We start from the raw sequence: 25,865 nt of genomic DNA on the forward strand, positions 1-25,865 counted from the left end.
AATACAGAAGTTAAGAAAAAGTGAAAGCAGTCTTTTTCATTACCTAAGACTTGGAGGAGAGAAACGTCTAAAAACTGCAAGAGTTGGCTATGTTTTAACTCTTTCTGGGCTACTTTTTACAGTATGAAACCCTAGACTACAAATTCACATTGCAAGTTACTTTTGTAATAAGACCTTAAGAAATACAAGGGATTAAAATGTAAATGCTTCTTACAGCCCTTCTGGCCAATGGGTACTGGCTGTGCAAGAGGCTTCTTAGCTGCTTTTGATACTGCATGGATGGTGCGGAGCTGGGCTCAAGGAAAACCCCCATTAGAAATCCTTGCTGAACGGTGAGTGTTGTTTTTGTCTTCTCCATCGTTTCCAGTGTTTTAAAGAGTTGCAGTATTGGTAGAAGGCAGTGGAATTCAGAATGCCAACAGGAGAAATATTCTTCTTTGCTGCAATGGCATTGGGTTGAAATTATCCATTCCTTCAGGTTACTGAACAATTTACAATAGCAGTAGGCCATTGCTCTATAAGCTTCTGCACACTAATACAGAGATCCAGCAGTATGCATGACATGGGTTTAAATCACTAATGTAAGTCACTTAATGACTAGAATTAAGTGTGATCCTCAAGGAAATAACCTAAAGATACCTTGTGTCAAAAGACCAATGCGTCAACGATCTCAGCACCTGTTTTTTTAATTAAAAAAAATTAAAATCCTGAAACAAGTCTAAATAATGACTTTAACACTAACAGCTTTTATAGTTGGTATCTGTGATTTTAACTCTGCATTTTAGCTTAGTAGCCCTGATGCCCTGTATTTAGACTGATAAATGTATGGCAAAGGAGAATTGCTACAATACTGCATCATAAGCTGCTTTATGTAATGTCTTTTTGACCAGAGCAAAAAATCTGTTGTTAAGTACACCAGCGATCCTGGTGTCGCCATGGTCTGATGGTTGAAGTTGCTGACTTTGGTCTTGATGGCAACTGCTCTGCTCGGCTACAGCTGCCCAGGCTGTTTTGGGGCAGATACATAATAGAAACAGTCATCATTGTGGTAATCCAAGTAGAAGCATTACTGAGCACAGTGCTTTGAGAAGTTTTAAGATAGAAGCCTGTGGGATGACTCAAACACGGCATAGTCCCAAATGGAAAATTGAACAGCATAATAAAAAAGGCTGTGGTGGTTATAGGAATTGCAGAATGACGGGATTTAGTGCTGTTATGTGGTAAAGAAGTTACTCAGGGTGGAGGTTAAAGCAAAACCAGATGACTGAATGATGTAACCCCTTTTTTTTTTTTCTTCTTCTTTTTCTTGCTCGCTTCCTGCCTCAGGAAAATACGGGCATATGTTCTAAGAGTCTGTCTTGTCCTTTTTCTGTCTGGCATCCTTCTGCTGAGTGGGGATAAGAAATGAGATGGATGCATTTGGTGCATAACACTTGTCCTGGCAGAATCAAAACAAGGTGCAGGTAGCTGCAAAAAAATAAAATACTCTTTATATAATATTTATTTTAATCAATATCTCTTGCGTCTTTTTTTCTCTGTAAGGGAGAGCATTTATCGACTCTTGCCTCAGACTACCCCTGAAAATATTAACAAGAACTTTGACCAATATACTATTGACCCAGGAACAAGATACCCAAACTTGAACTCAAGCTGTGTTCGACCTCACCAGGTATTTAAAAGGGTTGCTTGTGAAATCACAGTTCAGCTTTTGTCCAGGAGAAATAGGGCCACAAGTACTGCATAAACAAAATCTTCAAGAAGCTCCTTAATTTAGATCTAGCTGTTGATAAAGTTAACATAGAAAGAAAACTCTTTTTCCTCTCCAAGCAATTCTAACATTATGCTGCCAATTGCTTTTACTTGTAGGTGAGACAGTTATATGTTACCAATGAGTTACAACAATGTCCTCTTGAAAGAGTAAGCTCTATTAGAAGATCAGTGAATCTCTCCAGACATGGTATGTGACATTTCATGTTTGCTGTGGCTTAATATTTGGAGCCTTCTGAGCATACAAAAACTAATCGAAACGTTTGCTCTCCACTGTAACTGCAGAGTCAGATATTCGACCTAACAAGCTTTTGACCTGGTGTCAGAAACAAACAGAAGGGTACCGTAACGTTAATGTCACAGACCTGACTACCTCCTGGAAAAGTGGCCTTGCATTGTGTGCAATTATCCATCGCTTCAGACCTGACCTCATGTAAGTGACATCTGTAGAGCTTGTTGAGTGTAGGATATATTAAGCATTTACCAAAGTGTAGTGTAACTCCAACTAGAACAACACTGATAGTCTACAGTCTCCTTCTGTTGCTGGTTGTTGCAAGAAGGTGCACACCATTGCCAGGTTTGGGGAATGAAAAGGGTGGGGCTGGTTTTGCTTTGTTTTTTTCTGTATGTCCTTGTATGCCATTTAAAACAAAATATATATGCTTTCAAAGAGCTAGGAAGGCTTTGAACCTTATGACTTATGATTGTGTTTCTGGGAGTCACATAGCTATTTAAAACAAAAATTGCAGCGCTTGGAGAATGTGAGAGTTGCGTTCCCAGGTCCCTGGAGACAGGTTTCTAATGTATGTTTAAAACCGCAGCCATAATGGCACTGTCATGAGTTACAGAAATACCTGGATGAGCCTTAAAGGAGCCATCCTCGGTGTGTTGTAGTGGTTGCTGTGACAGTCATGTAGGGAAGTGTTGAGCCATGGAGGTGCACGGGAGATAGTGGTTTTGCACAACTCTTTGTCCAGAAGAGCACGGTGCCCTTGCACATGGGCTATGCAACAAGGGCTGGCCCTTGAAAATTAACTGCTTTAGGGATTGAATGTAAGCCAGCATTCCCCTTTTGACAGTGTTTCTGGGGTCCTAACCCTACGAGACCCAACATGTCATGTATGAGTATTTTGTAACGTTCCTCAGTTAGATACAAGAGAGTCAGTGCGTAATGGGTGTCAGGAAATGGCAATTGCTGGTATTGGGTTACTGGGCGTGCTTGATGCAGTCTGCGGTGGGGTGACTCTTCTGTCCTCTCACCAATCTCCAAAATGCAGCAGATGCATTCTCTTGCTTCCTACGCAGACTTAGGAGTCATGAATGAATTATTGTCATACTCCTTTTTACTGTGGATAAATGAAAGAAATGATTGAGCTTTTTTATGAGGTGTGATAAGTTGGAAAAAATAGGAGCGATACCCAGGGTGCTTGTTTGTACAGCTTTGCCAGAGGAAGAGCTAACATTGTAAGAATAAGATGTATTTTGTCTTGGGTTAGTTTAAAAAAAAAAAGAAAAAAGGGAATTATGGATGATTTTGTGGATATAAGGGGGGAGAAAGAGTGTAGAAAGCAAAGTAATCTTTGCTGTCTGTGAAAGGCATGTCTTTTAAGCACAGCTCTCTCGAGAAAGCTGATAGGTTTATCTTCCTGAGCTAACAGACCTCCTGCTGTTTAATTAACATTGTGTTCGGATCTTGTTGGCTTTTTGTATTAAATGGGACTGCTGAAGGACTTGGCCAGGTGAAAGCCAGGCAGGCAAGAGAGGCGGCTGCCTGTGGGCTGCGGGCAGGGCTGGGGTGGAGGGCTGCCTGCGGCCCCCTGGGCTCCAGAAATAGGCAGAGCGTGTGGGTGGGGGGAGAGAGAAATTATTTGGGGGTTCAAAAACTCACATTCCTTATGAGGAGGAAGAAACTACCCTGCTTAGAGCTTTGTAATTTATTCACATGTTTATTTTAATCATGAATTTTGGAAGCTGTTCAAGGGATCAGAGTCTTAGAATAGGTCCCATAGAAAATGGATTAGAGAATGGATAGCGCGGTTCCAGATGTGTGATGGACTTATTTAGTGCACTGCTAAATCTGGTTATGACATTATGACATGGACAGGAGGTCCTCATTCAAACTGTGTGTGTAACACCTTAAAAAGAAATGTAGCGCCTGTGCATGTGTGTGTGCACACATATAATGCATTTGTTTCATAAAATGCTACCCTAAATTTACTCTTCATGGCTTTGATGATTTATAGAACTAATCAAAACTAAAAAGTCAATTGCTAACAGGTGAAATCTGTAGTAGTACAGCTGTATTTGGAGAGGAAAAAGGTTTCTTAGCACTTCTGAGTAGGAATTGCATTTTTTCGTCAATAAGGGAATCCTTTTTCATGGGACTACATCAAAATCCAGTTCAGTGAAATAGCTTCTAAATTGCATTTCTGGCAAAGCCAGGATTTGTAATAATGGGATTTGTATGAGACTCTGACCTTTGGCATTGTGTAGACTCCAGCTTTGAGCCAGTGAAATATGCCTGTGCCCTCATTCGTGGTGCTATTCTGCACCTCTCCGATGGGCAAGGGAGCACTGCCTGTTTCCGAGGGGGGCAGAGAGCAAACCGCCACTGATGCCAGCATGTTGTCCCCACAGCGACTTTGATGCTCTGAATGAAGAGGACGTTGTCAAAAACAACCAGTTGGCGTTTGATGTTGCTGAACAGGAGTTTGGGATCCCCCCTGTGACAACAGGGAAGGAGGTGGGGTCAGCCGGGGAGCCCGACAAGCTCAGCATGGTCATGTACCTCTCCAAGTTTTACGAACTGTTCAGGGGCACACCTCTGCGGGCAGTAGGTAAGCTGAACCCAAGCTGCTCCTAATTCTTGCGAATTTGGGAGCAGAAGCACTTCATCCAGGCTGCTTACGAGCACTGCTCTTGAGCCCGGAGTCCTTTCCCAGCTGAGCTGTTCTGGCATGCGAGCGTGCCTGCTTGTCTGTGATAGTTACCTTGGGCTTAAAAAAGGAAAGGGGGAGAAACTTGATTGAGGACCAACTTTTTGTGGGTCCTTGGTGGTTTGAGAGAACAGCAGCAGCTCGATAACTGCTGCTTGACATCATGAAGTTCATATATCAGGTTGTTAGAGTGATTCTCTGGTAAGGATGACTGCATGCAGTATGTTCATTCCTGGGTGTTTCTCTTCCTTTTTAAAAAAGTCACCCTACATTTTATGTATTTACTTTTATTTGCCTGGGTTTCTTATACATAATTGTTACCAACACTCAACTGTTAAGTTCTGGCTTAATCAAAGTATTTAAAAAACAAATCTGGATAAATATCTTAAGCAGTTGGTTTTTTTAACAGGTGCTGGGGACAAGCAAAATGGAGAAAATGATCTTTGTTCAGCAAAATCATCAAACTTCATCTTTAATAATTACATCAATTTAACTTTACCAAGAAAACGAGTACCAAAGGTAAGTTGTGAAGGAAGACTTGCCCTATAAATCTTTCTCTTTTAAAACTATGAAAATACACCATCAGTCTTGGAAATAAGAGTTTTATATATATCCTACTATTAAAATACCAGTAGAAAGAGATTTTTTTTTTTTGAGCATAGTAGAAAGTAAAAGAAGATTTCACAGTAAACAAAGCTAACACACGCATACACACTCAATCATTATGATGTTTGTAGTGATAAAACTGAAGCATTGTCAGTGTCAAATTGCTGAAGCATTAATAATAGTCCCAGTTTGGCATTCTCTCTAAATGCAAAATGTCAAATCACAGTGAGAATTTGGGTGTACTTGGAAAGAATTCATATCCATTGTCCGTGTCAGTCGTCTTTAGTGTAGGTAAAAGTGAGGAGAGGAGGATGTTTTATTTGGTGTGTTTATAAGTTGTGATTTTTTCATCTTGAAATATTTGAGATTCTGGCTCTGTTACCTGTATTGTCTTTTATTTTTGGAAATTTTTGAAAAGGTGTTTTTAGGAGGTTTTGTGCAATGTGATGCTAAGTTTTATATTTTTGCTGGTGACTTTTTTGTTTGGTTTTTTTGTTTGGCTTTTTTTTTTTTTTTTTTTTGAGATGGGAAAGTCTGGAATTTTTCTGGGCTATTTCTGCCTTTAAGAAAAATAGTACTGTAGTTCTGCATTCCTAGAGTTAAATATGCAGCTATAATATTATATATAATTTCAAGTAATCACTGGTATGCTAGAATGCTTGTTGATTGGGTGGGAGTGCTGGTTTTTAACTAAAACAGTGATTTGAACAGTTTGTGGATGCTGTCGAGGTTCTGGAAGGAAGCTTTCAAACCCTCATAGATGTATAAAGCCTGCAACGGTGACAGTGGGCAGGTTGACTAGCATGACTCTGAGATAATGATCTCTTAGTCATACCCATATACTTTTCTTTCTTGGTCACTTATTAATGAAAACTTATTGACATGCCCTGTTTAATGTCCCTGTATAAAACACATTCATGCCCATACATGTTGCAATTGAAGACTCCAGGGCCTGGAAGGGGTATGGAGACCTGAGCCAAGACCATCTGACATAGGACTGTGTGCAGTGAGAGTATTGTCTGTGTGTTTCTGAGTGGTTTATAACTTCAAAAGTTTTATATAATTTAATTTCGAAGTTACATGATGAAATTACTCAGTAATAAACTGTTTCACCTTCTGCCTATTCATTAACTTGGTTGTCTTCTGAAAGGAGAATTGAGATGGGGCTTTGCTTTCACAGCCAAGCCTACCTTCATTTTAACTTCTATTTAAATGGGGAGTGCCTGCGCAACCTGGCTCAGAGGCAGCAGTGTCTCAAGTACAACTGTTGCAGATTAACCAGCACAAGTTAGCAGCATCTACCAAAATGAATTTAACTTCTGCATTTTCTGAAACATAACTTAATGCAAAACCGTTCCACGTTTTGAGTTTCCTGGGCTAGCCAGAAAACTGTATATTGACTATGATGTTTCTCAAGTTCTTTGTTTGTTTTTCTTTTTTTTTCCTATTTTTTAAAACAGACCTCCTTAATGCTTAACTGTATTGTTTCATTTCCAGCTATGCAGAGACTTTAAGTTTTGCTTGCAAAAGTACAGATTTCCTACTTTTTTTGGAATTCAGTGTCCTTATTAAAAGTTCAAGTGTACACGTACTGTTTTTCTCACTATTTTAATATATTGCTTTTTGAATTTGTTGCTATCTTCTAAGTTTGGGTAGAAAAGTGGATTTTATTTTTTTTCTTTTTTCACCTTAAGAATTACTCCAGAATTTCCAGTTATTTCCTAGACTGACTGACTGACTTGAATATTTTCCATCCACAAATACATTTTCAAAACCTGTGCACAGTCAGTTGCCCAGTAACTTCATATATCCTTGTTAGGAAATAACTTTTCCCTGCCACCCACATGTACACAAAACCAAGTGACATGTTTCCCAGCTAACCAAGCAGTGAGAAACCAAACAGGCAAAATAAACATTGCTTTTTCTTGTGGGTGACTTCTTTAGAAGAAAAACCTTTTTCATGACCAAAATGTTGTTGTTTTTCCATAAGTTATTTGCAGAAATAAATGGACTTTTAGTAGTTGGGAGAGCTTTGCATTACTAAGCCGTACAGCCCTCTGACTAACCTCCTGTCATGAAACAATCCTTCTGTCATAACAGGAGGTATAGTTCTTGGCAGTACATGAAAGCACAAGGTGATTTGCTTGATGGGCCCCTGTGATTTCACATGACGGGCTCATTTGAAAGGAGAGTGGAAGTGATATTTTCCAAATCAGCTTGGGGAGCAGGACTGTCAAGACCTTATTTTGTATGAGGCTTTGCAGGCTTGTCATAGATGGGGCATGGAACTTGGCAAAAACCACTGTACTCTGCTTAGGACACATTTGCGAGTACCATAACCATGTGAAACTAGCTGGGAAAGGAAGCTCCTTGGAAAGCAACTGCTTGAGCAGTTTGGCTGTGGCTTCAGTTTTATGGTTCTTCCCCCTGCAAAAAGTAGTGATGAGCATTATCAAGTTATGACAGTGAGAGCACTCGCGTATCACAGAGGCAAAAACCAGCTAGGGTAACAGTGTCGCTTACTAAACTTTCCATACCATCTAGTTTGTCCTTTGATTTGGCTGGAAGAGGGATCCTTATCTGGGCACAGGTTCTGAGAGACCAGGAAGCGGGGGCCTGGAGCTGGTGCGGCGGTTCTGGCAACGTCTGCTGGGCTGGATAATGTTTTCCATTCTCCTGCAAGTGTCAGCCCGGCTGGAGAGGAACTGAGATTTCCTGTGCTCCAGACTAATAAATGAATGGAGGTGTTTACACAATAAAGGGCACAGTTCTTTTTCTCGAAGTTGTGCTAGGCAATTAAATTGCTTTGTCTTGCACTTCTTTGTAAATAAGTTAATGAAAATCCTTTATGTAAGTTTTTTGAAAGGCAACATCTTGTTTGCTCCATTCACTTAGGCAAATTCTGCTTTTATGTGGTACAGATTATTGGGCAGAATACATTGTGCTGTTATGTTGTTCACTCTTCTTTGGTAGACTAATGACTATAGGTAGTGTGAAGCTTGGTTACTGAGAGCTGGGGCTTGAAAGACAATGTACCAAAGCACAGAAAGTAATCAAAATATTGTCATCTGATTCTTCTGGTGTTTGCTCAGAAGTTGTTTGGGATTACTTCTATTCACTGCATAATGATTTATTACAGTGTATATGTAAAAAGGAAGCCTGTATTCTTTGATCTTTCTCTCTTTATTTTAAGTTGGCTGAGCAATCACTATGTTACAGCATGGGCAAATGCAAATAAGTGGAATGTAGTTTATTGTTCATAAAGTATAACCTAACGTGACATTTATTAGGCAAAAAAGATTTTCCATTGTACCAAATCTTCAATACTGAATTGAATAAGAACTGATTCAAATTTTTAAGCATTGAGTATTTTGCAAGTTCATGCAAGTTCATGAAGTATTATTTATTATTTGTGTAATTTCTAGTTCAGTAAAATAATTAAATATGTGCATAGCTTGAGCACAAAATAGACACTTTTGTTGCTTAAGTACTGTAAAGCCGTAGTCAGGGAGATGAACCTTACAAGGGAGACAGACCTTTAAGGCAAGCAATAATTTCTCCAAAAAAAAGAGATGTGTCTGCACTATGAACACGTGATCTGCATGCAGATATCTAGGTTAAGAGAGATGTGGAGGTCATAGTGAAAGAGTGAGGGGTTTCTGGATTTTATTACTTATCTGGAAACTAGTGTAGTCTAGATTAAAATTCACAGAATAACTGATGCTGTGATGCCTTTTTCTTCAAGGATGTGCTAGTACTTTATGAATTATAAACTCTTCAGAGTTTTAAGAGGAAAAGGTAAACACTGATGTTGTAGGGCCTGCGTTCAACGAAATGTGTAAGCATGTATTTTCACCCATCAGAGTCCAGCGAGAGCTCCCAGTCAGGGCTTACAGGACAGCTTTTACGTAGGTGATGACTGCCACAAGGGCCATCCTTCCGAGGAACGATCCTGCTGAGCTGGGGGAGCTATTGAGATGTGCCAGTGCAGTGGGGACCTCTGCACGCCGGCATTGCTCACCTGTGTTTGCCTTGTTTAACACAGGCCAGACCACACTTGCCTGGTTATGGAAGTTAATATCCTGCGAGGAACTGCTTGGGTGAATTTGGTAACTGCTGCAGTAATCCACAGAACTTGTTTTGGCTTTCCCGTTTCAGGTTGAAGGGAAAACGGAAGAAAATGAGACTAACAAAAGACGTCGAAAAGGTCTTTTTGGTGTCTTCGAGGAGGTTGGTGTTCAGTCATACCCACACATACCCAGCTCCTTGATGAGCACCAGAGCTGAGGAAGCAGCAGGAATTGGGGGAGGCAGGGCTTGACATCTTGTGCTTGATGGGAACAAAAAAGCATCTCCCCTTAAAACCTTGAATTTATACACTAAGGAACAACTAAATTTATTTAAATCATTTGGTAGGAGGAGAGCATTACCTAAATTGCGCTAGTCTTCTTTCTGACCCAAGAACATTTAAGGTACTGGGGTCTGGTTTTTTTTTTTTTCCTTTTCCCAACTCAGTTGTTTAAACAAATTTTTGTTTGAAGAGTTTGCAGCTTGGTGCCCAGCCTCTGATTAGTTATCTTTCTGACTCTGCTTTATCGTCACCAACACTGATTAATGTTCCCTTTTTAGTGTACTCTGGGACCAAAGAAAATTTTTTTTTTGTGACATTTGCATGCTAAACAGTGTCATTTCATGCTAAACAGTGTCATTTTTAATAAACCATAGACTGTATTTCCTTTCACCCTTTGCTCCTTTTCTCCCTTCATGAGCGTTGTAGGTCAACTTGAGAAAAACATAGTTTGTTGTTTCTTTGCAGGCTTCAGGCTTTTCAAGCCAAGGGGCAAATGCTGGGAAAGAACAGAATGATGGCAGAGAAGGAATGAACCAGAATAAAGTTAAATCAATGGCAACTCAACTGTTGGCAAAGTTTGAAGAGAATGCTCCAAATACAATTCTTCGGAGGCAGGTAGGTCATGGATGAACGTAAAGGTAATCTCTGAAATTAAATGATAGTCCCTCCTTGTGAATGCAATGCAGATTTCAAAGAGAAAAAATTGATCTGTTACGTGTTTTGAAGTGGGTTGTCTTCTTTTACGCTTTGTGCAAATTAAAGGTATGCCTCTCAATACTTAGTGAACAAATATGACTAAATAGACTGACTAATGCATATTAATATAATGTATTAATATCTATTATATTAATAAAATGTACTGGAGTTGCAATGTCTAGAAATATCTTGTAAGCCAGTCTGTAGAATTTTTGCTTTGTGTGGAAGTCTAAGCTGGCCACATATGTTATAGCGCAAGGACTTTCTTCCCCTATATTCTATGAATAAAGTACACTACATATCCAGTGGAATCTTTGTGGAAATTTAGAAAGCATGAGAAGGGAACCTAATCTTTTGCAAGATGTGTCCGACTGCCATTTCCATTGCTCAAGTAGGCATAATGGAATATATTTGTATGTTCCACAGCATTTTCATGGTTTGTTGTTAGTGTGACTGGTGGTGGTTTAAAAATAATCTCATGCTGTCAAGGTAGGGATGATACGCTCAAAATCATGCTTTAGCCAGTGAGATGGTTTGAGTCAGCTGAGTTTGGATCCGTCACCTAAAAGATCTGAAGGAAGGATGAGCAAGGTGTTGAGGTTCTGTCAAGGGTGGTGGCTTTCTTAATTCTTTGTGCTTGTATCCATGTTTTTATTTTACATATTTAAGTCTTCCATACATATTTAAGTCTTCCAGAAGTGTAGGCTTTATAGATGTCAAGTGGCTTTCTCAATCCATGAACCACTGTTGTTTGCGCTCTACCTGGCCTACATGTCAACGCTCTGAGCTTTCTGTGTATGATACGCGTGCAGAGGTTTGCTTGGCCATGTCGTAGGAAGCTTCAATCATAAGCTCTCGTAAAGAATACTGAATGTGCTGAATTTTAAGTATATCTTTGATGGTAGAAGGGGTTAATAAAATGGGTACATAACAAAAATCTGCAAAATGTGTTGTTAAGCTCCATAATAACCCATCTTTAAAAGCAGCTTTTATTTCTTTCTGTCTCTTTGAATCCTATTTACTGCCTTCCTCTTTGTTTCCCCCACTCTGTCTTTATACTTTTAAAAATACTTTACAAGGAGCTAATAGATAGACCAGCCCTGCTGTCTTCTGACTCTCCTGTTAATCCTCGCTTTGCGAAACCTAAGGATCCAAGTCTTCTTCCACCTCAACCAAAAAGGCAGGTAGGAACTCCTATGGGTAACACCTGACAAGCACACCATTTCTCTTACTGCTAGGAACAAAATGTTATTGTGTAACTACAGAATATATAAAACAATATTTGGATGTAATCTGCCCAGTTAACAGATATATTTAGCTGAGAATTGTGAAAACCACATTCAAGTTTAAGGCTATTTTACACCTGCTTGACCAGATGAGAAAACTATTTGAAAGAATTATTAACTGTGTGGAAAAAAAACCCCTAAAAACATAGATGTTGATTTCTGTGGTGTCACAACTAGACTCCAAATTGTATAAATATAATTATGTAGTTACATTTAACATGCGAGAAAACTACAGCAGTACCTGAAAATTTGTCTGCGCATGTACTTGATGCTTTGGGCTGTTGTAATGATAAGGCAAAGCGAGTTTTCCACCCTGATAAACCTCACAAAAATGTCTAAGATAAGCTTAAGAATTGAAAAGCTGATATTGATGCCCAGGTTTTTTTATTTCTTTAAGTAGAACTTGTGATAAGAATTTCTGCTGAAAGCTCTTTTGCAGCATCATCTAGATGGGGCAATTTTTGAATACATTCTGTAAATTTTTTTCTTAGTACTTCCAATGAAAGCAATCTCATATCAAGTAGTATTGACATTCACTTTACATTAGAGTTTTAAATGGAAGTAAATATCCTGTAGTGGCATTTCAAGAGTAGTCTGCAGTGAAATGAGATCTGCGTTGCATGTAGAAATCTGCAGATCAGCTTGATGAAAAATGCAGATTCATAAACTGGTTGAGAATTGTTGTTTTAAAGGCAAGTGTGCTATCATGAAAAATCAGGAGCACACTGCAAGTTGATTGGCATTAGGTTTTCTTACTTTAATTCTGAGAAATTTGGAAAGTTTGTGTATTTATTTGAATTGGACGGTCATGAAAACTGTCATGAAAAGACCAACTGGAAGGTCAGACTGAATTTGATAAAGCTGAACTAGTTCAAATGTTTTATTTACTTCAAAAGCTATTTTATATGAAAATTCAAATTCAGAGTCCCATTCTGAACTCCTCCTAAAATGCTTTACATCTGAAATATATATTATAGCTTGACTTGGGTCAGACTAAATCTAGAATTATGCCAAGACCTACTGTTGATATTCTTAGAATTTGATTGTAAGTTTAGTTCCAGGCAGATGTGATGCTAAAAACAAAACCAAACAAAAAAAACCCCAAAACCTTTGCTAAAAACCCCAGAAGGAGATGTAGTGTCATATTCCTCTGCACTGATGCTACCTGGGGGTTATTCATAAAAACTGAGACAAACCTAGAGAAGGGTGTCAAGACCTGCATAAGTTATGTAGGACTGATATATTTCAGTGCATGGACACACGCATCAGGGATGCGGTAGATAGTGTGCAAAGAGTGATGTGAGAATGTTTTATTTCCAGTTATGTGCATGACTCTGCCGCGCTTTTGAAAGCATCCTTAGAAACTGCATATACTGCATGGTAGTGCAGAAAGCAGATTTTTTTTCACTTCAAGTGTTTCCCAGTTTCAGGTGGTAGCTAGGAGTGAACACGAGGTCAGGGAACCCAAACAGTCTTTAAATGGTTCTGATCATATGGCCAGGAGAACAAAGACTGTACAAAATACAGATACCCAGCCCAGTCTGTCAGAAACCTCTGAAAATCTCGCATCTGCCTGTTCTGCTGCATTTGTACTTTCTGGAGTGCTTGAGCGTCTTCAGCACCTGGAGGAAAAAATGAAACAGGTGACAAGCAATTTCTTTTCCTTTCTCTTAACTGCATGTGTTAATCTGTATACTGTATTTTCTCTGGATATGCTGGCTTTTCCTCTGCTGACTTTAGGTTATATTAAGACAATAAAAACTCTTTCTACAAACTTGCTGTATTCTGATGGTATATGTGACATTAACTGAAATACCTCTCTCTCTCTCTCTCTCTCTCTCTCTCTCTCTCTCTTTTCTTGGCTTTCCTTCCCTGGCTCTTATTGCAGAAAAGAGCTCAGACCATAGCAAATAGAGAATTCCATAAAAAGAACATTAAAGAGAAAGCAGCACATCTTGCCTCAATGTTTGGATACATGGAGTTTCCAAAGGTGAATGTTAGGTTTTGTACCTGAAGAAGTGCCAAGTTAGAAGACACATAAGAATTCATAGGGGAGGGGAAAACTGCAGTGGTTTTGTTTTTAACTTTCCTTTCATCCTGGGTGGATATGAAAGTTAATGTGGATTCCACTGAAACTGGTAAAAAGCTTTGTTTAAATGTTATTGCATAATTTAATTGAGGTAAAACACAATCTAAATCATAAAGCTAGTCAGAGTACTTTAGCATGAGAGAAATGTGTTAGAATAAATTATGTCTTGTGCTTATGTATACACTGGTAGCTCGTGGTTTCTAATGAATTGGTGAGCAGTAGCTCTTAGTAGATTCTGGTATTTCTTATGTTTTGTTATGCTTTCTCCCAGCCCTATCTTACCTTACTGCCCACTGTAAATATTTTTGGTAAGAAAACTGAATACCATTTGCCGTGAAGGTTTTGCTGTGATGATTTCCATGGCTCCTCACTGTGCAGAAATAGAGAAAAGAGCAGAATTGTAGTTATTATCTGTCTATTTTATTGATGCATGACTATGAAATTACTCTCTTAACCTGTGCTAATGCCACTGTCTCTTGGATAACTCTCCTGTTTCTGCTCTACACAGAATAAGCTACCTACTAAAGGCTTATCCCATTCTCAGCCCCCAACTCCCTCTTGCCCTCCACCTCATGATTCAGCTGCTGCTTCTTCTGCATCATCTGTCGGTTCAGCTTCCCCTGCTGTTCCTTCTAGACAGGTACTCTATTAACAGATTTTTCCTGTAAAATCCAAACTTGTGCTAAAGCTGCTTAAGAAATGGCTTGGATGGAAGGTGCTGCCAGCAATCTGTTGTGATTCACATTTCAATCAAACTTTATTTTATTCACTGTCATTAATAGTTCACATATAAAGCTAAAGAACAAAGCAAATAGTTAACAAAATTTTTGCCTCAGTTCTGAAAGTTTTGCATTACTGCTTATCTTAAATGTTCTGTTGTTGGATAATACCACAGACATGCCTAGCAGAGAGCAAGCTTCACATTGTATAGCGAACTGGATGTTATGGGATCGGTTAGTTGTTCTTGGGTGGCATTTGTGTTTCTTTTCATAAGAATATCCATCTGGACTGCAGGGGAAGAACCTGGACCATAATGTTTATTTTAACTAGAGGACACATCTTAGAATTGTATGAGCACTTGTTGATAGAGAAATTATTGCTGGTTTGTGTTTACTTATTTGTACTTTAAACTTGCTTCTGCACATTAATTGCTAGAATACAGTTCTTTGCAAGAGCAAACTTTACAGAGAGGACACGCATGCTCTAAATGAAAACAATTAGATAACACTTGAATCAGAATTATTCAGCTTTTACTGCTTACGCTGATGTTACAATGGGCTGTACTTTTATCTGAGGAAGTTAAGATGACATTGGCTTCTAACTCCCTTTGTTTTAGAAGGATTTTAATTGAAGAAAATTTGATATTTTTCAACTTTTCAGGGCAGGTAAAGGCCCAGGTTCCCTTTCCTTCACCCACAGATTATGTAGCAGCAGTCTGGGAACACTGTAGTATTGAATAGGATTGGTGTGGAAAAACAGTGGAAACATCAAGTTTTTAGAGGTATTGAAGGCGACTGCTGTGACCCAATGCAGGTGTTGCTGGAGCTGACAGGTGAAAGAAGTACTATTTGGCAAAATTGGGTACCGTCTCCATTTACTGTGAGGAGGAGCAAAGCATTCTGCTTGCTTTTGTTGTATTTAAATAACAGTAGTTTCATGAAAGACTCATGAGTATTGCCCAACTTGAGGTAAGCCATGGCCGAAGGTAATTTCCCACTTGGTGGTCATTCAGCATTGATCATCTAGTGGAATTGGGCTAGATCTTTGCAGGTTATTTTGCACCATATTGTTGATGCTGGTTCAGCCTCACAGCTTCAGCAGGAACTGAGCAGGTAAATACTGAGCTGATTTGTTTGCAAAGGCACATTCTTCGGTTAAGATAGAGCTATGCTGAAAAGACTCCCTTCCTCTCATTCCCCAGGAAAATATAGGCTACACAGCCCTTCAAGGACACTGCAAGCCCAGCAGGTGCCTTACTGTGGTAATCCCATAATTCTCTTCAGCTTCAAAGTAATTCCTTTGCCTGGATTTACCTCTTACTTTTTATGACCTGGGGAGGTATAGTGTGTGATGGGTTTTAAGCTAAGTAATAGTTTCCAAAATATCAGGGCCTGTTGCTCATTTGAGTTGGAGAACTATTGTGACAGTGCAAAGAGAATTAAAAAAAAAACAAACCCAAAACCACAAAAAACAACAAAACCAAAAAAACCTCAACAATGTGAGCAAAGTTTTAGAATGAGAACTGGGCTCTTCATCATTTGGAAACTCTGTGAGCGATAATTTTAATGGGATTTTAACATTTTTTTGTAGAGAACATTTGGCCTGAGCAATCATTTTTGGATGTTTTAATTCAACTGCATTTTGTTTAAAGTGCACTCACAGCCTTTTATTAGTTTGCCATTGTATTTAAATGGTGAAGTAATAGTTTGTTGTGACTTGATTTCACTCAGGCTGAGTTTAGTTTAATTGAAAATGATCTCTTCAGAGGTAATGGCAGAATGCAGCACAGCTGAGGCAAGAAAATCTTGTTCTGTCACCAGCACAGTAAATATAACTTCATCTCATTTGGTAAATATTTGGCTGGTTAGATAGGACTACGTGTTTTCTTTGGCATATTTGAGAATTTTTAATAGCAGGTCTGATAATGAACAGGCAAACTTTTACTCTCCTCCCCTTTGAGACAGCTGCGGTAATAGAAAGCTGATCCAAATGAACCCCAAGTGATGATGGATTACTGCAGATATTTCAATGGGAAAGGTAGTAAATAGATTTTTAAACAGAAAAGGAGGCAAAACCTCCCCCTTGAGTTTCCTTTCCAGGGCTGCCAGTTAGTACAAGTGACGTTGTTGGTGCTGCCCTTGCTACAGGGGTAACTGAAAGGGAGTGGGGGTGTTAGGCAGGGTCAGTCATCCATAGTGTCCGCACAAGGTGGCTGTGGTGAAGGGGAGGGTGCCTGTCCTCCATGCTCACTGTCACACAGTAAGGGGTGATGGACAGTCACCATGGAAATGGAGATTCAGGTCAGGCCTGGGGATGGGAAAAGGGGACCCTTGAATGGTAAGGAGCAGGGTGCTGGGGGAGACCTGCAGGCTGCCGCGCCGACACCTTTTGGAGCAGGTTACGCCAATGTCACTTACTTTGCACAAGTAAGGTGGATCCTGCCCTGGGGACAGGGCATGGACTCAGTGGACCTTTGGACCTATGTCCAGGACTGTTCTTGGTGTTGGTGATGTGCTGGTGAAGGGTTAATGGCTGTGCAAGACTTGTTCTCCATAGGTACTCATGTGCTGTGAGGTCGATTCAGTCCTGTGACACCCCTGTTGCCTTAGCTTTACCTCTCTGGCAACTTAAGTTCTGTTCTTCTTCAAGTTACACAGACCATGTTTTGGCTTACCTTTTGTTATTTCTCAAGCAAAATTCTTCCAAGAAGCAGATTTCTTACTGTTGTTTTTACTGTAAGAGTATTAAATCTTCAAGGAACACCTGCTGCTGCCTTGATTCCATAGCAGGCAATCAGTCTGTGGCCTTCCATGCTTAAGTTGTTGTCCCAGTGTTTTATCTTTTAAGATTGCACACTTTTCAGAAGAGGAAAATTTCATCATACTCTATAAAACACTGTCTAAAAGTGCAGCACTATATCAATAAAACTTGATAATATTTCAGGTGTGCAGTACACATTTTCAAGTACCGTGTATGATAATTTAACAATATGTTTATACCTGTCTGCTGTGAATACGTACTGGTAATTGCCTGTGTGTGTTATCTAGAGGGTGGGGTTATAGGACTCTGGTCTCTGAGATCTCACTAGGTAAGCCTAGACTTCTAAGAAAAAGCACTTCAGGATTGATAAGTCAACAAAAGAGCACCCTCATGTTGCTCTCGGTGTTTCTGCTTTTTGCTAGCAGAAAACCAGAAGATAATAGAAGTCTTTGAGTTTTGTAGGACTACATGAGAAATTACCTATAAATATCAGCACTCTCTGATCCTTTAAATAGTTAGTACTGTCATTTTAATTTCAAGTGAGTACTGTCATTTTAATTTCAAGTGAGTACTAAGATTGTTATCCATATGTTGATCTGCTGAATTTTCATTGGAACAGTATTAGTTATGGTGGCGAAAAGGGTGGCAACGAAGTCTTACTGTCTTATTATAGAAACCTGTTATTAAGCCTCAGTCCTGAAAAGAGCACTTGAAAGGAAGGCTATGGAAGCGTATTGTTTCTTTAAAAGACATACAGTCATTACAACTTATTAAGAATTAACTTCTATATGATACTATATGGAAGTTGCCTGTAATAATTAAAACTACCTTCTAGCTTTTATCAGCTGTCAAAATTCACATAGGTAGAATCATGAATGAGCAAATACTAGATTACAGGCTGGGTTTTGGTTATTGCTGTTTGGTTTTTTTAAGTTGGATTGACCTTCAGAAAGCTGTGTTCATCTGAGCTTTGCATGGCTGAATCCACGCAATACGTCATAAGAATTATGAAGATGTTGCAATCAGTAGGCTTTGCTGCCTGCAGAGTTTGGACCAACTAATTCCCTTCAGTGATGTGACTCTAATTACCAGCAGTAAGCAGGGCTTGGGTGTTTCCTACACACAGTAACTTACTACTCAAATGTTGTTTATCTCAGAGGTAAAATGTATGTAGCAGGTGGTATGAAAAGTAAATAAATCACCCTCAAAGCAAAATAAGACCAGGAAAATCATTAAGGATATGAAACAACAAAGGGGAAGTAGTCTATGCTTTTTGGAGGCAGAGAGCATATTTCCTTTGTTTTATGAAAATACTACTGAGGCTTACTTGTTGGTTGGCTGTGGTGTTACAAATAATAGCGCGGGGAAATGCAGAAGGCAACTTTCTCTTCCCACATGAATAACCGCCCTGATCAACCTGCTGAAAAGCTTTGGCAACATGTCATTGACAGGTCAGTAGTCTTAGTAAATCGCAAACTCTTGTGGGATTTTTAAGTGTTTTCTTGGTTGTTTCCTGGAATTCACTATGTAAGGTAACTCCTTGAGATTCCTTTCCAACAAAGGATTTAAAGCTGCTGGTATAAACCTGCCTGAATTGTGAGCAGTAGCCTGTTAAATATTGATAGTGGCCTCAGCTCTACAAAATGGCATGTGTGTGTGGGACTTCACGTACACCAGTAGCCTCAAGGATAGTAAGTGCATGAGCAAAATATAAAACCTATTATGTGTATACTGAGTTTCTAGGGTACCTGAGCAGCATCAGGCAGGCAGAAATCTGTGTGCTGTTGACCAAAGCTAAGCCGTGTAAGAGCTGACAGGTTCCCTAAAGAAATGTGTGCAGACTTGGGGTCAGACCCTCTCTCCTGCAGCTGGAGTTTATTACACTTAAATTACGATTTAATGGATGGGTATATTATTGAAGTACTTGTCCGTAAGCAGGGTGAGGTTTAGAGGAGACACGAGGGGTTGCTCGGTGGTTGTGCTGTTGTCACACGAGGGCAGAAGTTATGAGCCTTGCAGGGCAGCACTGCTGTTGCACATCCTGTTCCTCCCATTTTCTATGGGTTTCTGATGGTGGCAGGTGCTCACAGGGCTGTGCTGGTGGATTCTCGTCCTGCCCGGATATTTCTATTTAATGACTGAGTGGCATTTGAATAGAATATTTCAGTTGGAAGGGACCTACAATGATCATCTAGTCCAACTGCCTGACCACTCCAGGGCTGACCAAAAGTTAAAGCATGGTATTAAGGGCATTGTCCAAATGTCTCTTAAACACTGACAGTGCTGGGGCATCAGCCACCTCTCTAGGAAGCCTGTTGCAGTGTTTGACCACCCTCTCGGTAAAGAAATGGTTCCTCATGTCCAGTCTGAACCTCCCCTGGAGCAGCTTTGAACCATTCCCATGCATTCTGTCACTGACTACAAGGAGAAGAGATCAGCACCTCCCTCTCCACGTCCCCTCCTTAGGAAGCTGTAGAGAGCCATGAGGTCACCCCTCAGCCTCCTGTTCTCCAAACTAGACAAACCCAGAGTCCTCAGCTGCTCCTCATAGGACATTCCTTCCAGCCCTTTCACCAGCTTTGTTGCCCTCCTCTGGACACATTCAAGTCCCTTAACATCCTTCTTAAATTGTGGGGCCCGGAACTGCACACAGTACTCAAGGTGAAGCTGCACAACGCTGAATACAGCGGGAAAATTGCCTCATTTGACCGTTTGGTTATACCATGTTTGATGGACCCCCGGATTTGCTCTCTTAGCTGCCAGGGCACACTGCTGGCTCATACTGAGCTGCTGTTGACCAGTACCCCCAGATCCCTTTCTGCACAGCTACTCTCCAGCCGTTCCTTTCCCAATTTATACTTGTGCCCAGCATTACTCCATCCGAAGTGCAGGATCTGCCATTTGGACTTTTAAGATTTCATCCCATTAATCACTGCTCAATGCTCCAACCTATCTGGATCCCTCTGCAGGGCATCTGAAAGGTGCAGTTCTAAGGCTGTAGCAAATTGATCTCCTCTTGACTGCCTGCATAGCTGATTCAGTAAGGAGACTCAGTAGAGATCTTCCCCTAGTATTATGTCCTTATTAAACAGTTTCTCTAAAATGAGATCTAATCAGTCCTCAAGCCCACTTGCTTCCTGCCCTCCCTGCCGGTGAGTAGCAACAATGTTTGTGTTGGTGGTTGTTGATTAGGAGACGAGACCAGTCAGCAATCTTTCGGTTGCTAGATTAACTTGAAATCCTATTTGCTTTTGCCTGGACTGTGAATTCATGTTCATTACAAGAACATTTCCTTTTAATAACATTTCAAAAGTATGTATAAACACGCAGTTTTCTTGTTTTGACTGCTTTAATGTTGACACAGATAGCTCCAATGGGTGTAGAACAGAAATCAGCCAACCCGATGACTTGCAAGGTGTAGTTCAGGCTCAAGGATACTTTACCTGAAATTCAGCTACTTGCACTTTAAGCATAGCCTTATTGTTTAACTGATTGCTCCAGCGTTTAACTAATTCAAGGTAAATTTCTGCTTCAACTGACTTTGAATGCTTTCTTTTACCTAGGAGCTCCTGGGTAATAAGTTGTGTATGGCCTAAATATTGCTTAGCATATTCAGAGGTGCAGAATTTGGGGAGGAAAATTTTGTCTACAAAGGAACGTAGTTTTTCTGTAGTAGCAAGCCATCTCACTGCTAGTATTGGTTTGTAATTTAATGTACTACTTAGGGACAGCATTGCAGTATGTAATTAACAGTTTACTTTGCTGTTGTTACCCAAGTTGTGCAGATATTGAATAATATTTAAAAGTCTTTTTATATTAAACAAAACCAAGCAGTACAGAAATTTGTCCCTTGAATGCCCTTTGTTGACTTAACATACATATTTTGTATCTGCCTGGATATAAAGTTAATTATGGGATAACTCTCAAAAGATAAGGGGAGCTGTAAGGCGCTGGACATGTTCCCAAGTTCCTGAACTTGATTTTTTTTTTTTATTAGCAAGAATACTTTTAACCATAGTAATTTTTGAAAACACACCCACAATGCATTATAGTTGCTTTTAAGCTTGATAGAAAATGCTTTAAAATAATTTTAAAGTATGATGAATACCATTGCATTTATATTTTTCTCCTTTCTTCATGGTAATCTTCTGATATTTTAAAACCTTTCTGTTAGCAAGACTTAGAGCGGTGGCAGTAGAAAAACCATTTCACTGAGAAGTGAAACACTTAAAATTTAGCCTCTGTGGGAGGCAAATGGAGCGTAAGGTACGAGATGGCTTGAAAGCGAAGATATGTCCTGGCTTCAGAAGCAGAGTATCAGATCCCTGGCCATACCAGGATGGCCCTTGCTGCCTTTGCTACCAGAGAGGTGGTGGGATCTTATATTGACTATAAAACAAAAATCACTGCAGGAAATTTAGTTTAGGGTAGAAAGTACTTCTGTAAATCTGTGAAGTCTTCACAGTCTCTTTTTGAGGAACAGAGAACTAGAATGACCTACTTACCTGCCTGCCACACACATGCCTGCCTTCTTTTCCAGTCCCCAGGCGTGTGCTTTGGCAAGGAAGCCTGGACTATGCAGTCAGTGGTCTGCATTTGCAACCACAGCCTAAGGAGCTGCACTTGCAGACCTGCCTTTGATAAACTTGGTTAGAAACAGCCTAACAATCGTGGCTGCAATAGTGTGATGAAGCAGATCAAAGGCGATGTCTTCCTTTTGTGAGCAAAGTTTATCCAGTTTTCCCTGGTGTTAAGATGAGTCACTGGGGAGAAGGAGAATGGTTGCTCTGTGAGCATCAACAAAGCATTTCCGTGCAGGACTTCTAGTACGTTTTCATAGAATGTTTCCTGAAATGCCACAGTTTGTGGTCCATTGATGTGAAGTTTAGTCCCCACCCCCTGTTCTGAAATATAACAACAAAGTCCTAAGAAAGCAAAGTGAACAATAGGGGATTTTTAATCTATCAGAATGGTCCAACCCTGATAGCCAGGCAGAGCTATTTCTCCATCATCCACAGGGAGAAGCACATGGGCTGCATGGAAGCCTTCTGTGGCCACCAGCTGGACCACACTGATCATGCATGAACATGCTTGTGCTCTGCTAGACTTTGCCTCTGCTCTTTCTCCTAGCCTCTATTTATCATTGTTTGCATGTTTTCAAATCGTTCTTGTCCTTTTCTCATTAAATTATTTTTCAAGAATAACTAAAGCGCTTCCTTCTGTTCTTCATCTTCTCCCCTTTTCTGGTTAGATGACTGTAGGAAAGGTCTCACGTGCAATTGGAGCTGTGGCTGAAGTTCTTGTCAATCTGTATGTGAATGATCACAGACCCAAGCCACAGCTTCCCCCCCTTGAACTGGTAAGAGTAAACCCACAAAGAAACGATAACTTAAGAGCGGTGTTTCCAGAATGTCATCCTGACTTAAGATCCTGGTTGTGGAGCACTTTAAGCGTTGTGAAAGGTCTTAGTCTAACGCTTAATAAGGAATCAAGTGCATATTGGCAAAATATGCTGATGTGTGGATGTGCTAGAAATGTTGCTCACCCTGTCTTCTATTTATATTTTTCTTATTTGTCTGTATGAATTAAAACTTCAGGAGGCTTTTATTAAATGTAATTACTGGTACAATTAGTAACAGAAGACAATTATTAATCAGGGTGGCTTCTAAAGAAAGTTTTGTACAGTACATGTTTATGCAGTTATTTTTAACACGCAAATGCTGAATCACCGTGCCTCATTTTGAAGAGAGCTGTTTTTAAACTCTGACACTGTTCTATGTTGAATTCAGAAGCGGTCTCTGGACAGAGCTACAGGTCCTTGCCCTATTCCTCATTCTCCATCTCCTGCCTCCACTGCTCAGAGCTGTCAGGTATTGAGAAGCAAAGTAAGGTGTTGTGTTGTGGTGATGACACTAAATTATTAGCCAGCACTAAACTCCAATTGCTTCCGCTTCATTGTAACTATGTGACCTGTTCTATTAACATCATATTTTTAAAAATGCATTTGTGTACTTTTCCATTTGCATGGTTGTTCATTTGGAAAGTTTCGTACTCTGAAATGATCCATTACAGCAAAATGGATTACTAATGGCAGATTTGGAATAGGATTCTCAACTTTTAAGCGCAAGTGTGTGACTTGTGACAATGACAATTGTGACTTGCACTTAACATTAAAAAATTGTTCTGAGGCCACCTTTTGGTGGCAAATTAAAGATGAGTTGTGTGGACTGTGTGCTGCTGTCTGAACGTGCCTGGCCTCTGTCGAGCCCGTGCCTCCTCTGTCCCATGCGTGGTACATCTCCTGTGGCAGCGGGGATGGTGGAAGGGGAGGGAGCTGGTGGGGCAGCTGTGGTAGAGACAGGATGCTCATCTGTACCCACCTATAACTAAACAGAATGCAATAATGCCAATTAACACTTTCATACTTGACCCTAATAAAAAAAGGGAAGCCCAGTGGCATCTGATCCATTTAGAATTTATTTTTCTGTACTTTTTCATGTATATCCAGAGAAAATGAGATTTGCGGCGATTAAAGAATGTTAATTGCCAGCCCAAATGCAACAAAAATTTTCAAAATAGTTTCAAGTTGTTAATGTGGATCCTATTGTAAAGACTAATGAGTTAAAAATATACTGTATGTGTGTGGTAGGAATGAGATTGATTTTTAAAACAAACGAAGTACTAGCTTGGGCTGTAGTCTCAGGAGGAACTGAGAGGGGATGCGTGTCTGCAGCTGATGTAGATGGTGGTTCAGTCACCAGCATCGAATGGTGTCAGTTTTTCTTCCTGGACCTTGAGCCATGAGCCTGCATTTTCCTCAGGAGTGTGTATGAACCAAGGGTGTCTGTTTTCTTAGCTCCAAATGCATGTCTGTTGTTCGAGGCTGGCAAGGTCTGCCTTTGCCCTCTTTGGAGAAACACCGATGCCCACAGCCGTGAGACCCGAGTGCCTGTGCTAGCGCGGAGCAGGGGTGTAAATGGGCGTTTGGGGCTGATGCTGCTCTGGTACCTGAGTAAACACAAAATGTCGGTGAACTCCTAGAGGGAAGCTGGATGCAAGTCCAGCTGAAAACTCACCCCTTAAAGTCTTTGTGATGTCTGATTTATGAATTGCTGCATAAACCTACAGAATTGCATCAAATGAGTAATAAAAAAGCTGACTGATGGTTATTTGAATTATGTGTGGAGGGGGCTGTGTAACACTTCAAGCAACTAAAGCAGCTGCCCACTTAATAAGAATTTATATCTGGGTGTAGTGCAACAGCTTTATGTGCATTTCTATTTTTATCTTTTAACAGGGATCTCTGCGAAAAGAATTTCCTCAGTCTGTCGGGGGGAGTGACATTTGTTATTTCTGCAAAAAACGGGTATATGTTATGGAGCGGCTGAGTGCAGAAGGCCACTTCTTTCATAGGGAGTGCTTCAAGTGTGAAATATGTTCTACAACGCTCCGTTTAGGAATTTATGCCTTTGATGTTGAAGAAGGTAATATAGGAACTATTTAAGAATATTTTAAAATGTCCAAGTATTGATGCTTTTAATGGAACTAGGGGAAAAAGACCTGGCCAAGTAGCTCGGTCAGGAGGAGGTCTGCCAAGTATGTTGTTTGCGTCCATGCTGATCTTTGAGTCCTTTTACGTGCAGTTCTAGTCTTTTAAAAGAATCCAGTTATGACAGACCTGAGCTTTAAATGAAGAAATCCTCAGTGGAAAATAGTCAAGTGACCAAAATACAGGTTGTCCAATCACAGGTCAAAGCAGAGTGGGGCAATAAAGGTGATTTTTCTCCAACAATACAGAATTATTCTCATCTCTCACTTACAGATGGCCATTAAATAATGTGATCTTTAGGGATAAACCAAGATACTGGCAGATTTACATGGATGGGGGCGAGTATATGTTATTTCTTTCAAGATGTTATGCCTCAGAAGTTGAAAGGAATAGTACTGGCCAAGCAACAGCGTCATTCATTCCAGTCTGCTGTAGAATGGGAGATTCAGATCTTGGGCTCTCATTTTTTGTCCGTGTCGTCCCCCCCCCCCCCCCCCTTTTTTTTTTTTTTTTTTTAGTTTAGTGGGAAATTATTAAACTGAATTGAAATTCCCTTCCCACTTCCAAATGATCTGAGTAGATCTGATCTCCTACAAAAGGATTAAAGACTCAAGGCCAAAAGTGGTTCTTTTGCAGTTTAGAGAATCTTCTGCAAAGACTTTTTGAACTGATTATTTGACTTTTTGATGCTTGATGTCTTGTGTTGGTTTGTGACTTGGTATTTATAGAATCTTTTTTTCCTGCTGTTTATTAATTTTAAACTTGTGTGGTAGATAAATGATCCCACCTTATCTAACAAATATGCAAATCTGTGTCAGAGTCGATGGCAAGTTTCCTTTTGCTGCCCAACCATTAATTATCCTGATTTCATCTCTTTTTATAGATGCAACAGTGGGTTTTTAGTCCATATGCATATAGATAAATATCATTTATTTTTTTCTCTTGTAGATAAATTTTACTGTAAACCTCATTTTACGCACTGCAAAATTAGCACTAAACACAGAAAGAGAAGAGCAACATTACAGATCCAAGGAAAGGTATGTATTGGTTATATTACTAATGCAGGAAATGTTGAAGCAGCTGTATCTGGAGCCGGGTGCAATACT

The 25,865-nt window shown here is 39.9% G+C and overlaps 1 protein-coding gene across 7 annotated transcripts in view; it reads left to right on the forward strand.

Moving 5' to 3' along the window:
* MICAL2 (microtubule associated monooxygenase, calponin and LIM domain containing 2) overlaps positions 1-25,865 on the forward strand; it is a 132,430-nt gene that overhangs the window by 51,710 nt on the left and 54,855 nt on the right. Inside the window, exons 9-24 of one of the 7 annotated variants that reach the window (XM_075755184.1) lie at positions 217-332; positions 1,543-1,669; positions 1,867-1,957; positions 2,053-2,200; positions 4,405-4,604; positions 5,113-5,222; positions 9,468-9,539; positions 10,125-10,274; positions 11,435-11,539; positions 13,066-13,284; positions 13,530-13,631; positions 14,239-14,370; positions 22,462-22,569; positions 23,000-23,080; positions 24,508-24,694; positions 25,708-25,796. In XM_075755184.1, the coding sequence (XP_075611299.1) occupies positions 217-332; positions 1,543-1,669; positions 1,867-1,957; positions 2,053-2,200; positions 4,405-4,604; positions 5,113-5,222; positions 9,468-9,539; positions 10,125-10,274; positions 11,435-11,539; positions 13,066-13,284; positions 13,530-13,631; positions 14,239-14,370; positions 22,462-22,569; positions 23,000-23,080; positions 24,508-24,694; positions 25,708-25,796 (2,037 nt within the window). The remainder of the gene's footprint in view (positions 1-216; positions 333-1,542; positions 1,670-1,866; positions 1,958-2,052; positions 2,201-4,404; positions 4,605-5,112; positions 5,223-9,467; positions 9,540-10,124; positions 10,275-11,434; positions 11,540-13,065; positions 13,285-13,529; positions 13,632-14,238; positions 14,371-22,461; positions 22,570-22,999; positions 23,081-24,507; positions 24,695-25,707; positions 25,797-25,865) is intronic. The other 6 variants (XM_075755186.1, XM_075755188.1, XM_075755187.1 and 3 more) reach the window with 6 other exon arrangements.

This window comes from Balearica regulorum, chromosome 5 (assembly GCF_011004875.1).
Source record: "Balearica regulorum gibbericeps isolate bBalReg1 chromosome 5, bBalReg1.pri, whole genome shotgun sequence".
Classification (NCBI taxonomy): Eukaryota; Metazoa; Chordata; class Aves; order Gruiformes; family Gruidae; genus Balearica; species Balearica regulorum.